At 64.1% G+C, this 13366-nt stretch overlaps 1 protein-coding gene across 6 annotated transcripts in view; it reads left to right on the top strand.

Moving 5' to 3' along the window:
• The first annotated feature begins 1529 nt into the window (after positions 1-1529).
• Positions 1530-13366, top strand: part of ATP11A (ATPase phospholipid transporting 11A) — a 109371-nt gene continuing 97534 nt past the window's right edge. For 3 of the 6 annotated variants that reach the window (XR_006814872.1, XM_045977938.1, XM_045977940.1), the window contains exon 1: positions 1530-1920. Coding sequence is in view for 5 of the 6 variants with exons in the window: in XM_045977938.1 (XP_045833894.1) it covers positions 1882-1920 (39 nt within the window). In the remaining variant the exon portion in view is untranslated. The remainder of the gene's footprint in view (positions 1921-13366) is intronic. The other 3 variants (XM_045977936.1, XM_045977939.1, XM_045977937.1) reach the window with 2 other exon arrangements.

A 13366-nucleotide genomic window follows, 5' to 3' on the forward strand; every position in this document is an offset into this window, starting at 1 on the left:
TCTTCTTGAGAGATTTGGGAGACAGTGTGACAGAGGGACCCATCTAGGGGTGCTGCTGCCCAGGGACGGCAGGAGCAGAAGGCCATGGAGGCCAGGGGGAGAAGACTATAGTTCTTGGAACCTGACCCAGGTTGACACAGTGGAAAAGGGAGGTCTCCAGGCACTGTCCTCACAGAGGGCCACAGCCACTGCGGACCCCAGGGGAGGCCAGGCCGGAGGGGAAGGACATGCCCAGACCCTCCAGGGTCTTCAGCTTGCCACAGGCGGCCAGGTCAGTGCAGGTCCAGTGAGGATGACCATTAGCCTCCTGGGCTCAGAGCAGGACAGAGAAGGGCAGAGTGACTGGGATGAATGAGGAGAATTACTGTGTGAGCTGACCCAAAACTGGAGTGTTTCACTGAAGGAAGGTGATCCAGAGCCCAGGCCGCTGGTGGTCACTCTTCCCCTTAAGCAGAGTCCCTTCCAGGCCAGAAAGCAGGTAACGGGGCTTCTCTTCCACCGCACCCCTCCCATGGCTGGGGCACTGTCCCTCTGGCCTCTGCCACTCAGATGTCACCAGGCGACCTGGAGGCAGCCAGCAGAGAAGCCACAACAAAGCGCCCACTTAGCACAGGGATGACTGTGAGCCGGAGTCTCTTCTCCGCTGGGAAACCAGAAACAGCCCCAAGCGGGAGTGAAATCGCGGGGTCCCGGCTCTCAGGAGCAGCCCTGCCCGGTTCAGGGCCGGCAGCACCCAGCGCGATGCCCCAGGGACCTGGAGGCCGGGACCAGGCTTGGCCTCCCAGACTGGGCCTCCGGGTGGCCGCCCTGGACCGGGGCAGAAGGAGCGGGACGGGCGGGACCGGGAGAGGGCGGCCCGGCCCGGCTGCCCGCCAGTGCAACAGGTTGGAGAACCTCGCCCCAGCCAGAGCACGACTCTGGACAGCAAAGGCCCGCAGGCCAGGGCGCGGGAGGGCGCGCGTTTCGGAGGAAGGATCGCAGGCAGCGGCGCCCGGGCTCGCCCGCAGCAAAGCCGAGCGCACGGGGCAGCGCCCGAGGCGCGACCCCGCCCCCACCTGCCGGGCAGGAGCCGCCGCGCGTGCGGACCGGTGGGGCCCAGCGCGCCGCCCAGACCCGGGCAGCGGGTCTCTCGCCCGACCCCACGGCGCCCTCCGCGCCCCCGCGCCCCGGCGCCCGCCCTCCGGCCTTCCCGAGCGAGACCGAAGTTTCGGGCCGGGGCGACGCAGGCCGAGGCTCCCTCCCGCGGGGCGCACCGGGCGGCAGGCCGGGCCCGGGGAGGCGGAAGCAACAGGGAGTCGTCCCCGCCCCCCCCAGGGCCCTCGGGCCGCCCCGCGCCGCGGCGGGCTGGGCACGGGGACGCGGAGGGCGGGCCGCGCGCGCGCGCGGTGTGCGAGGGCGGGCGTGGCGGGCAGGGGCGGGGGCGGCGGGCGCGGGGCGCATGCTCACTGGCGCCCGTGACGTGCGCGCCGGGCCCGGGCGGCCGAGGCAGGGCTGAGGGGGGCGGGGGGCGGAGGGCAGGGGCGGGAGGGGCGGAGCCGGGCAGCCGAGCCGGGGAGAGGAGGAGCCGGGCGCAGAGGCCAGCAGAGGAGCGGCGAGCCGAGCAGCCGAGCGGACCGTCCGCGCCTCCGCGCTCCGCGCCCGAAACCCCCGCCGGCAGTCGGGCCCCGAGCCGCCACCCCGGCCGAGCGGCCACCCCTGCGGCCACCCCCGCGGGCCGGGCCGGGCATGAGCGCGGAGGGGCCGCGGCCGCCCCCCGCAGCGCCCGGCGCGCCCAGGCCGTGACCGGGTCGGGGGCGCGCGGCCGCACTGGGGCCCGGGCCCATGGGCGCGCAGAGCCGGGCGCGGGGGCGCTGAGCGCGGGCGGGCGCGGCCGGAGGAGCCATGGACTGCGGCCGGGTGCGGACGCTCGTGCACCGATACGTGAGTCCGGCCCGCCGCGGGCGGAGGGGGGGGGCGCGGGGACGGGCCCCGGGGTCGGACCCGCCGCGCGCGCCCCGCTGTGCGGCCGGGGGCCGGGGTCCCGGGGGCTCGCGCGGCTCGGGGCGCGGGCAGGGCGCCGGGGAGGCTCGCGGAGGGCGCACCTCGGGCGTGCGGCGGCGGGGCCCGGGCGCCCGTCCACCTGCTCCGGCCCGCGCGCCCCCCGCGACCCGTGGGGAGGGGCTGCCCGGCGCGGGCTGCGGAGGGACGGGCGGGCGGGACGGCAGAGCGCGCCCGCGCGGAGAAGCTCCCCTTCGCCGGCGCCGTGTGACAGCGCGGGGGACCCGCAAGTGAAGTTTGGCACCGCTTCCCGGGAAGTGACCAATCGGAGCGGAGGCCGGGGCTGTGCGCGCCGTCTGGAGTCCGCGCTGGCGGGGCGCGGTGCGGGGCTCAGCTCGGGCTCGGAGGGCAAAGCGGGTGTTCCCGACCCCGGAGCCAGGGGACTGCGCGCGGCCGTGGCCCTGGCAGCGGTGCCGGAGGGCGTGTGCGCCCGAAAGAAAGAGCGCGGTCCGGAGGGTGGTGTTTCCTGCCACCGGCTCCACAAAGGCGCCTTGTTCGCGGCGGACGTCGGTCCGCGGTCGCGCAGGGCTTGGACGAGCCGCCGGCCCGCGCGTGCGGGGCATCACTGTGGGGACCGGGGGCTTCTTCCCGCGTAGGATTGTCTTGGACACTTTCCTGTTTGTGAGCTCGCTGGGAGGAGGAGGCCCCGCGGGGATCTTCGTGGGGTCTTCGTGGATGGCACCGCCAAGTCCCGCCCCCCGCGCTGACTCCCTCAGCAGAAGACTCCGGTCAGGGTGACTGTTCCCACCTTCCCCAGGTCTGGGCTGCCTGGGGCAGGTCAGAGGCCTGACCTTGCAGCAGAGAGAAGGGGTGGGGCGGGCGGGGAGTGAAAGCGCCTGGAAGCTTGGTGATTCCCCCCGAGTCCACCCTCTGGAGTGAATGTCAGTGTCAGGGGACACGTTGGTTTCTGCAGGGTGGGAAATTCTAGAAAGCCCCGTCACAGTGACCATGGGTAGGAGAAACGCTTTGTCGGGCAAGGACCCTGTCTTCCCAGCTGCCCCTGGGCCAGTTATGCCCCTGCCTCTGTTTCCCCAAAGGGAACGTGGAGAAACGGTGCAGCTAGCGTTATCTAACCTGTGCCCAGGGTTTTGCAGTTAATTTCCATTGCCTTCCAAGTCCTGATAAAAGGGAGGGTTGCGTGGCGAGGGGTGCGCAGTCTGCCTCCAGGAGAGATGGAGAGATGGAGAGCAGGTGGGTGGTCCCCTCTGACCAATGGTCTCCTCCAGCAGGGCGGCTGCTCACTGCCCAGTGGGTCTGAGCGCCCTCCCTCCCCCCTCTGGACCCTTCATCCCGGGAGTGGGGCAGACCCATGCCTTTCCTCCTGGCCCTCTGCTGTTCCACGTCGTATTGGTTTATGTAAGTGTCTCGCAGTTGGTACGTTAAAGTTCCTTCGCTGTGTCATGAGCCTTATGAGGTGACGTTTTCTGTCAGACCGAAGTGGTAGCTGTTGATTAAGGAACTTTCCAGGCATGGACGTTGTCTGCAGCCGTTCCCGGAACACGGGCTATGGGCCACTAGTATTCCTCTTCTCCGTTCCACATCTTTTTTTTTCACTCTGGGCACTCGGCGGTTTCAGCGCAGTCACATACACAACCGTCCGTTTCCGTGATACTAAGCTGTTGTTTGTGCCGTTGAGCTAATCTGCGTTTTTCCAGGAAGAGTCAGGTTCTATCAGGGTCCGTCATCACGTAGGGCCAAATTATATTACGTTTTTCTCGAAGGACAGGCAGAGCCTGGAGCTGAGTACGTCCGCCGGTCGTCGTGGTTTCCCTCTGACTTTACGAGAAGGAACAAGAGCTTGCCCCCGTTCTCTGCCAGCGCTCACCCGCTCCGCGCTGCTGGGGCAGAGAAACGTCTCAGCTCCTCCCGAGGTGTGAGCGTTGCCAGAAGGTAAAGGAGTCCTTGAGAGCATTGCCGCAGGTACTTCAGTCTGGCAAACTCCAGAGAGAGAGAGAACGGGTGCACGCATGGGAGAAGTCTGTCGTGGTCCTGCTGTGTAGACCGCGGAGCACATATTCCTGGTGGTGTGGACGGACGGAAGCCGTGCAGCGGTGAGCTGTGCGCGGACGGCCGGTGCTTCTGTACCGTCAGGTCATGTTGGGATCACAGGGTAGTTGGGCCTGCTCACAGGTGCTTCTGACTTAACGAAGCGGATGGAGACGTAGTGCTCTTTCCTCCTTATAGATGGGAGGGGGACGCCTGGGTTCAGGGGGGTTCAGTTCTGGGAGAAGCCCGTGCAGCCTCGCGGGTCCCTGCAGGCTCTGTGGGCGCCTGGCCGCTGGCAAACCCGGCCGGCCCGTGGGGGGGGCCTTGGGACCGTGGGCAGGCCCGCCCCCGTGGTCCCGTCAGAGACCGGCCGTGGAGAGGCTCCCTGAGGGGCGCGGTGGGAGCTCGGAGCGCGGCCCAGCTCTCAGGAGGTGCTCCGGTCACCGTGAGCTGTTAGCGCGAGTCAGTCCCCGGGGGGTGGGGTGGCCCGGGCACCCCACTCCTGAGCGCAGGCCAGGCCACAGGTGGCGTCTGTCCATGTATGTGCTCACGCGTGTGCATCCCCGGCCGGGATGACGGCGCCGATAGGACACCGGCCTCCTCCTTCCCTTCCCGGCGGCCCAGTCGGGAGCCCCGGCTCAGCAAGTCTGTGGGTCTGAGCTCCGTCTTGTTCCGTGTCTGCGGTTGGCATCCGTCGCTCATGCTGCCCGTGCGTCTCCACTTGTTTCTCACACTTTTTGCTTTCAAGGATTCTTACGTTGGAGATGGTGAACTTCTGGAAAACGTGCAGGCGTGCCTCGCTAGGTGGTCCTGTCTTTGGAACAAGCCGTGACATTAGGGCTTTCTTTTTTACCCAAAAGTAAGTGTTTTGGGTCCCCAGAGAACTTCAAGCGCGACTGTCTTTGAGCGTTGTAGCCCTTCTAGAAAGCTCAGCCGTCTCTGTGTCTGGGCCGGTCCACGCTCCCGGGGAGGTGGCCTGTCCACAGGGCCGACGTTCCTTCCACTCCGTCCTTGCAGTCCCTGTTGGAGAACGTCTCACCCGCAGGACTAGGAGCCCCTCCCCCAGCCCTGCCTAACCCCGCAGGGGAGGCTTCTCCCGCCGGGCCTGCAGGTGCTGGAGGCGGTGAGCCTTGCCTGGTGCTGGCCCAGCCTGGCCGCGTATGGACGGGAGCCAGCCTGCCCCACGCCAGTCCTTGGGCCCGGGCTCGCCGCACACTTGCAGGCCATCTGCCTGGTCTCTGTCTCCCCTCTATGCTCCGGCCCTCAGCCAACTCCGGGCTCTGCTCCCCGTGACCCGGAGCAGCCCTGCGTGCCGGCAGCAAGCCCCCGCGGGATGCTGTTCTCCGAGCCGCAGGGCGGCTTAGCCACGGTGCCGACCAGTGGTTTCTATGTCGGATTTTGCTACAGGCGGTTTGGGTTCCAGGGGGTGAGGGCACCGTCTCCGCCTGTGGTGGTGAGAACCACACTGGCTCCGCCCACAAATGCCGCCAGAGGCCCCCGGCTACACCCTGAACGCAGACCTTCCCGGGGCTCAGCCACAGGCTTCCAGCGGAAACAGGCTTCATAAAAGACAATTGGAGCCCTAAGTCCCAGACTCGTAAAAGCTTTTCTGACCAGGGTAAGCGTGGGCAAAAATGCTCTCGTCGGTGGGCGAGTCAGGGAGGCAGTTCTGGCGGCCTTAGAGGTCCGGCCCCATGAGCCAGGATGCTGCTGCTTTCGCTTGCCTGCCGGCACCGCAGGGACACACAGTAGTGGCTCGTGGGGATCAGAATTCCCAGCTGTCAGCCCTGGGCGCCCTGGCTGACACCCCCGGCTTCTCGCAGGGGACCGAGGCGATGAGGGCTCCCCCTGCACGAGCTCACGTGTCCCGCTGGGCATGCCCACGGCCCCCGCAGCTCGCCGCCCCGCCGCTCCGGCCTTCAGACCCTCCACGTCACGCCGACTATCCAGACCTTGCTCTGGGCTTCCTGGAGGGAACGTAGTCACCAGACAGGTTGCCTCCTCCAGGCAGCCCACCGGCCCTGCCTCGTCCGCCCTTGTCTCCCTATGGTTTGGGACCCTGCGTCCTCTTCCTCCTGGATCATCTGTGTCCCTCCTGGGACCCCGTGCCGGTGGCCGGCCCTGCACCTTCCTGTTCTCAAGCTGCACACGTTTCCCAACCCCCTTTCTCCGCCTCCTTCGCAGCTGAACTTTGCCCTCATGCCACCGAGTTCCTTCTCATACTTGGTGGGGGGCTCATCACCGTCTCCATCACCCTGGAGGCCCTTGGAGTCCTTCACACCCTCCCGGCACACACCGGCCAGTGCCTTGTGCGCACACCGATTCCTCTCCAAGCCCAGCACAGCCAGGCCAGGTCCCCGGGGCGCTCCCTTTAGGTGTTGGTGGGGGGCGGCGGCAGGCAGGAGGCCAAGTCCAGGAATACATGTGGGGCGGGGCTGGGGGACGGGCCGTGTCCAGGCAGAGAAGCCGCACAGCAGCCCCACGGCCTTCCCACCTGCCGCTGGCCCTTCTCAGTCCCCGTGGGGCTCCGCACTGGCTCGTCTCTCCTCCAGGCGCATCCCTGCCCGGAGGAGCCCCAGGCACCCCGTTGACGTCCACGCGGCCTCTCTGCCGCCCGCCACGTGCCTGGACCAGTTCCTGGCACAGGGTCGTCCCTCCGGAAACATCTGCCTGGGGGTTCCTCCTTGTGGGGGGACTGCGGGGAAGGGCGTGGCAGAGGTCGCCCCGGATGCTTTGAAGGGAGGTTCCGGGATCATAAGTGATTAATGACAGTCTCTTAAGACACGGCTCACGTGACTTCAGACTTTGGATTCTCCTTCCTCAGTACATTAACCAGCACCGTCGCCCTGGGGGAGCAGCCGGCATCGGCCCAACCCCTCGCACCGTCAGCACCGCCGTGGGGAATGTTGGGTCCTTAGGGCTGTGGCCCATGGTCGCCACGTCCCTGGTGGGTCCGTGGGACGGGCTTGGTGGCTTCTGCATGAAGCTTCCCTGCGTCCCGGAACAGCGCTCCCCATGGGTCGCAGCAGGCCTGGGGTGCGTGCGTCCCCGGCTTGGGACCCCTTTTAGCCTCTGTTGGCCGGACTGCAGGGCCCTGGGAGGAGGGACCCGCCGCGGGGCCGCTGCCGGAGCTGGATGGAGACCGCTCTTACCTGCTCACTGGGGGGACCCAGCTCCCTTCAAATAGCATAAATGGTTTTTGTTTCTGGGCAGAATAATTGGGTTTCCCAATTTTTGTTAGATTCTTGAAGGAATGCCGGCCTTAGTTCAGATCCAGAACCCTTGTCCAAGGACACAGGCACTCGGTGGCTTCAGAAGTGCGTGCAACGCGCATGAGGTCCACACCTCCCCTCTTCTTCAGCAACCACCGTCTGGCCCGCCCTCCTGGGTTGCTGCCCCCCACAGCTGCCCGCTGAGTGACCCTGGCGGGGCTGCACACTGTCCGGCGGCCCCTCTGTCCCCTGCCAGGGGCGTGCCGGCTCTCCCGCGGCCCTGCTGTTTCTCGGGTTCCCTGACTCACTGTCCCCCCGGGTGTGACTGCCTCGCTCACAGCCCCCAACGGGTCCCCGGGAGCATAGGACACCCTGGTTTGCACCCTGGAGGGAGGCCTTGGCCCCCGCCCAAGGGCAGCGGGCACCCCCCTGCTGGAGTGCAGGCGGGGAGGGGGCCCGGCACGGAGGCCAAGGGTCAGCTGGGATTTTTGGTTTCCTCCCGCAGCTTCTCCCGTAGTCACCTGCGCTGAGGCTCTGGCCTTTGTGTCTTAAACAATCAACACCCAAGTTCACCGACTCTGTAACCAGCACCTTAGAGCAAGCAACACGTGACCCCCTCCTGAACAGGATTCCTCCAGGACCGCACTCCCAGCTGTGGCCCTGGGGCAGCTCCGTCCTCACACCCTGCCCCGAGCGCCGTCCCAGCTCATTTCCTGCCGGTGACAGCGCCACGCTTCTCGGGGGTGCGGGGGTCGGAACGCTTTCCCGGCTCAGAAATTCCTGTCTTGTCTTCCAAACCAGGGGAAAAGATCTTTTTTTGGAAAAGGTATTTTCCCCTGGTTTGGAAGACAAGACAGGAATTTCGAGAGAAGGATTGTTACTTGTGAAAAAGACTCTTTGGCCAAAGACCAGTAACGGATGCGTCCCAGGGATGGGAAGAAGGCGTAGCCCGGTTGGGCATCTGTGCCCTAGTCGGCTTGTCCCCCACCCTCCGCGCCTGTCCCCGGCTGGGACTAGCCAGCACAGCTGCCAGGAGAGACGAAGGGAGACAGAGATAGGGAGAGACAGAGAAAGACAGAGACAGAAGGAGGAAAGGAGAGAGATGGAGGGAGAGAAGCAGGAAGAGAGACTGAGACAGAGACAGAAGGAGGAGGGAGAGAGACAGAGGGAGATAGGAAGGTAGAGAGAGATGGAGGGAGAGGGGAAGAGAGAGGGACAGACAGGAACAGAGACAGAGACAGGGGGGAGAGACAGGGAGGGAGAGGGAGATAGAGAGACACGGAGACAGGACCGCGGGCCAGCTCCTCCTAGAAGCAGGTAGGACGTCTGGCTACCCTTGCACGGAAGGAGGGAACAGTCACAGCCACTCCAAGAAGGGGCGCTCCGTCCGCTCTGCACAAGAAGTGACCCCGTCTGACGTGTCTGCGTCGGGCGAAGGGTCCCGGTGAGCCGTTGGCCCGGTTCCCAGAACAACAGCGAGGCCCCGCCCTCTACTCAGCTCACCAGGGGATCGCTTCACGGAAATACCTTGACCTTTTATTTTGTTGGTGACTTGACCCCCCGCTGCACCTGCGTGGACCTGCTTTTCTCTGCCCAAGATGCGATTCGGGAAGACTGCGGGCCGAGCTGTGCCCTTTGCGAGAGGACAGGGGGCACAAATCTATGACTTGTGAGCTCGAGGCTAGGAGCGATCTAGGTGCCCTGACGTGTCTGGTGAAGCTGGTTTGTGGCCATGACCTGCTTTGACCCCTCCCTGGTCCCCCTTCTTACCATTACCCTCGGCCCCATGCTTTGCTGTGCAGGACACACACAGACACTACGTCGTGTGGGCGACGCGTGTGAACGGAGCTGTGTAGGAAAGCCCTGCTCGTGTGATCCAGGGATGGGATGTTCTGGAATGCCTGGCGCGGGGGCAGCGAGAATTAGGGAGGCGGGGAGGGAAGAGCCGGGTAGTGTCTGTGTAAAGCCAGGTGGTCCGCAGTTTCCGTTGGCCCCGGAGCTGCATTTCGCACGCTTTCCCGCCCCCGGGAGACGGAGCAGAGCTGGAAGGTCTCATTCCCGATGTGCCCTGCGCAGCCCCTGCCTCGCGCTCCAGTTGAAGGAGCTTTTCCTTCTAGCAGCACCTGCTTTTGGCATCCGTCGTGTTTCAGGACCCGTCCTGAGCCATCCCTGGAGGATGGGAGTCGGTGGGAGGCTGCTGATTGGCTTGTGGTATCAAGCCGGTCCCAGGAGCACCGTGTGCCGGGGAAGGTGCAGGGACACACCTGCCTCCCGTCGCCCCGAGTGCTCCCAGTTCTCGGAAGCTGCGGCCGAGGGCCGTGCGGGAGCCAGTGCCCGTACAGGCTGTTCCTTGATGGCACGGTCACTGGGGGCCCCTCACGCTTCCCCGCCAGCGTGGGTGTGCAGGGAGCGAGCGCGGGGCGGCCGGAGTGGGCGGCACGGCCTCTACGAGACCCCGTGCTCTCGTCTCTCAGTGGGCTTCCTCCTCTCTTGGCGCCCTTCTTCCTGCGTCTCATTAGCTGAGGTCAGTGGCCAGCGGGTTTCTGGAACGGCGATCCTAGCATACGGGCTCTAGGATCAAGGAGAGTGTGGTCCGGGAGGAATCGTTTCCCAGAAGGGTTCACATGTGTTTAAGGTGCTCGTTACAGAGTCCGTGAACTTGGGTGTTGATTTTAGGTGCTAGCGTTTAAGACACGAAGGGAGACACGTGCGTCCTGAGAACGTCTCAGTCAGCTCAGGCCGCAGTAACAAGCAGCCCAGGCCGGCAACTTAGCAGACAGTCCAAGGTCAAGGAGCTGGTGCATCCAGCTTCTGGTGAGACATCTTGCCGGCCTGCAGACGGCCGCCGTCCTGCTGTGGCCTCACGGGGCCTTTGCTCCTGTGTGGGGGGCGTGGGGGGAGAGTGCAGATGGCCCGTCTCCGGATACCGTCTACTGGTGGTTAGGGTTTGAGTGTACGAGTTTGGGAGAGGCGCTGGGCAGTGCGGGGCCGTATGCTGGGAGCTGGCCCCGTTCAGGCCGTAAACACCCAAGCAGATGGGAGCATCGGAGAGGAAAGGCACATGAACTTTGCTCACGGTTCTGTTGAAAACACAGAAGTGAATGTCCCACGAAATCTGGAGAGGCGAAACTAAATATTTAGTGGGAATGGGATACTTCTTTAAAACTGTGGCACAGATTTCGGCACCTGGGCCCTTCGTGGCTGTAATAGAGCCCGGCTTCCATCGCCCAACCCGCCCGAGGCTGCGGCATGTCTGTGTGTCTCTGGGCCGCTGCTGCGGGAGGCTGGCAGGAGCGTGGCGGCCGGCGCTGAGACAGGCTACGAGGCACTGTCCTGGGTTTGGACTATAATCCCAGTGTGCAGCGTCTGGCTCGGGCACGGGGCAGATGTCTCGGTGTTCGGCACGTAACTGGATTGGACGTGTCTGCCCCAGCTGGAGCCTCGTGACCCGCTGCCTCCGGTCGGTGGAGTGGCTCTGGCAGACTTCTGTGGCCTCTGGATAGTGCGGCACCGTGCCTTTGGCGGGTCTGGAAAATGAGTGTTGGACACGGAACCTGACTTCCTAGCTCACAGAGTAGGGCGTGTGCTCCCGCCTGTGCACACACGACCCCCATGTGCCCGGTCCCTGCTCGGGGGCGCACACGCTGGTGGCCCAGCTCCCGACCCTGCTGCTGTCTCTCTCCGCGGTGGGCGCTTCTCCAGCCCGGCCCGGTCTTCCTTCATCCGGGATTTGCACACGGAGCAGACATGTCCCGAAGCATGGTTCATCTTCAGGTCAGGAGTGAGGCTGGCCTCTGACGATCGTCACGAGAGTTTGTGTCCCTGGCTTCGCAGATGGTGCAGGCCAAGCAGTCCCATTAGTAAGAGGAATCACACGTCTGTGACAGTGTTTGAAGCCGGGCCTGGAGTTCTCCAGCCTCTCTGGGCCTGGACGATCCGGAGGCTCCCGTCCCTCCCGCGTGCTGGAGTGGCCTGGACGGGCTGGCTGAGCAGGGGCGGCCACCCCACACGGCATTACGTAATCTCCCTCCTTCCGAGGAAAGAGGATTTTCTCCAGCCTATTTTCAGCCAAGGATTAGGGACACTGGGGTTCTGCCATTAGGATTTCATCTAGATTCCTGTGCAAGTTTTCAAGAAGATCTCAGAAGTTTGCCACTAAAACCCAAGTTTTAAATCATGGAGTTAACTTAAAATTGTTACATGGAATAAAATTACGGGATGGTCCCTGGACTGGAGGGTGTGTGATGTGAGGCTGAGTCAGAGCTCGACGGGGATGGACAGACGGACAGATAACCGCAGGCAGTGACCGTTTCTCTATAAAAACATGTGGGCGTTGCTTGGAGTCTGGTGAGCGTCGACGAGCCCCGAAGAGATGGGAGAACCGTGTGGCGCCCGCACCTCGTCCCCCAGTAACACCGCGTCGTGGCGCCCGAGAGCGGCGAGCGTGTGGGGAAGGCCATGGTGCGCGGGGCCAGCCTCTCTCCCCCTTGCTCCTGCTGTCCCCTCGCTGATTCGCGTCTCCTCTGACGCCGCATGGAGTCAACTAGGCGAGCTCGTGGCGCTGGGGGAGTCGTGGGGCCCAGGGCGGTTCTTGTGAAGAAAAGTCTGGGGCGTACGGAGGACGTACTGGGCGCCTGCTGTATGCACTGAGGCCTCAGCAGGGAACCATCCCGGAGGCTGCGTGTGCGCGGCAGGTGACGGGCACGGGGCGTGCGTGGGGCCAGGAGGGGCTGCAGAGGACCATGAACCGCGGGCGGGAGGGTCGGGACGGGTGCTGCCGGAGAAGGTCGGGGCGGCCTCTGCATGCGGTGAGGCCAAGCTGGGCCGCGGGGGGGGACGGGGGCTGCCTGTGCACCTGCCGCTGCTGATGTTGGGGCCTGAGACGTGGACGACGTGACGTGTGCTGCTTCTGACGAAGTTCTCGGTTTTCCAAAGATTACGTGGTGAAATGAGGAACGTGTTACGTCATCGGTAAGTTAGGGTGATTTTTAATGTTACAACGAACTATCGGTTATTGGACAAACGGGCAATAGGTAGGTTTATGGGCAGTTTTTTTCATTGTGGTAAAACATACGGAACGTGAAATTCAGCCCCTTCTGCCCTTTCCGGTGCGCGATCGCCGCAGTCACACCGCGCGCACCGGGCACGTCCGAGCCCTTTTGTCGGAAACGGAGCCCGAGTCACACACAGCTGACAGCTTTGTTGTCCGTGCGGTGGCGTCTGGCTGCTTGGGGACGTTCTTCTCAGTCAGCGGGACAGACCGAAGCGGGGTCAGCAGAGCCTCGTTGCAACTCAAGCTCTGATTAATCTTAGTGGGGACGACCCGCAGAGCAGGTGGTGTTTTGTGTTTAAATAGCGCATGCTGGGAGCCTCTCCTGCCGTGGCTCTCCGTCGGGCGTCGTCACTCGATGGCTGTGCTGCTCCCGCTGCTTGCTTGAGCGGGTCACGGCGCAGGGTTGGGAAGGGACCCTTCGGGGGACGGGCTGTCCTGAGAGTCGGTGTCCACGGCGCTGCCCTCACCGCACGCCGCTCCTCCGCACGGGCGCACTGAGCCGCATGGGGTCACATGCTGTTTCCTGCGTTTGGGATGAGCAGGGGTTAAAGGGCTGGATGGACGTTTTCTTCTAGAAGCGCGGGTCTGCTGACTGGCCGGGTGGAGCACGTTGTCCGTTTCCGGCTGGTCGGTAACACCGTGTCTCTCGCTGTCTAACCGACTGAGAGGTGGAGCAGTTCAACGTAAAGGTTCGTCTACGTACTGGGTGCTGTGGGGTGCTGGTCTCTCGGGTGCTTCTGTGAGCGCCGATGTCCTGTCCTTCTGCCACACGTGCTAGGTTTCTCTTCTGCTCTTAAATCGGAGGCGTTTTGGATTTCATGAATTTGTTCTGTTTCTTTTTAGAGAACAGCTGCGGGTTCCTTTTCTTAGTACCGAGTTTATTAACAGGAGACTCAGCCATAAAACTGAGTAATTATACCGTGGTTTGTCTCATTAAAAAACCACCGCGTGCTGCGTTGACCAGAGCCCCTCCGGCAGGTGAAGAAGTGAACGTGAGAATTAATTACGTCGTTAAAGAAAATGGGTTGACGTTGGTTTTTACCAGTTTCTTGCCCTGGCGGTCCTAGTCTGAGGGAGG

Source organism: Meles meles, chromosome 14 (assembly GCF_922984935.1).
Source record: "Meles meles chromosome 14, mMelMel3.1 paternal haplotype, whole genome shotgun sequence".
In the NCBI taxonomy this organism is placed as follows: Eukaryota; Metazoa; Chordata; class Mammalia; order Carnivora; family Mustelidae; genus Meles; species Meles meles.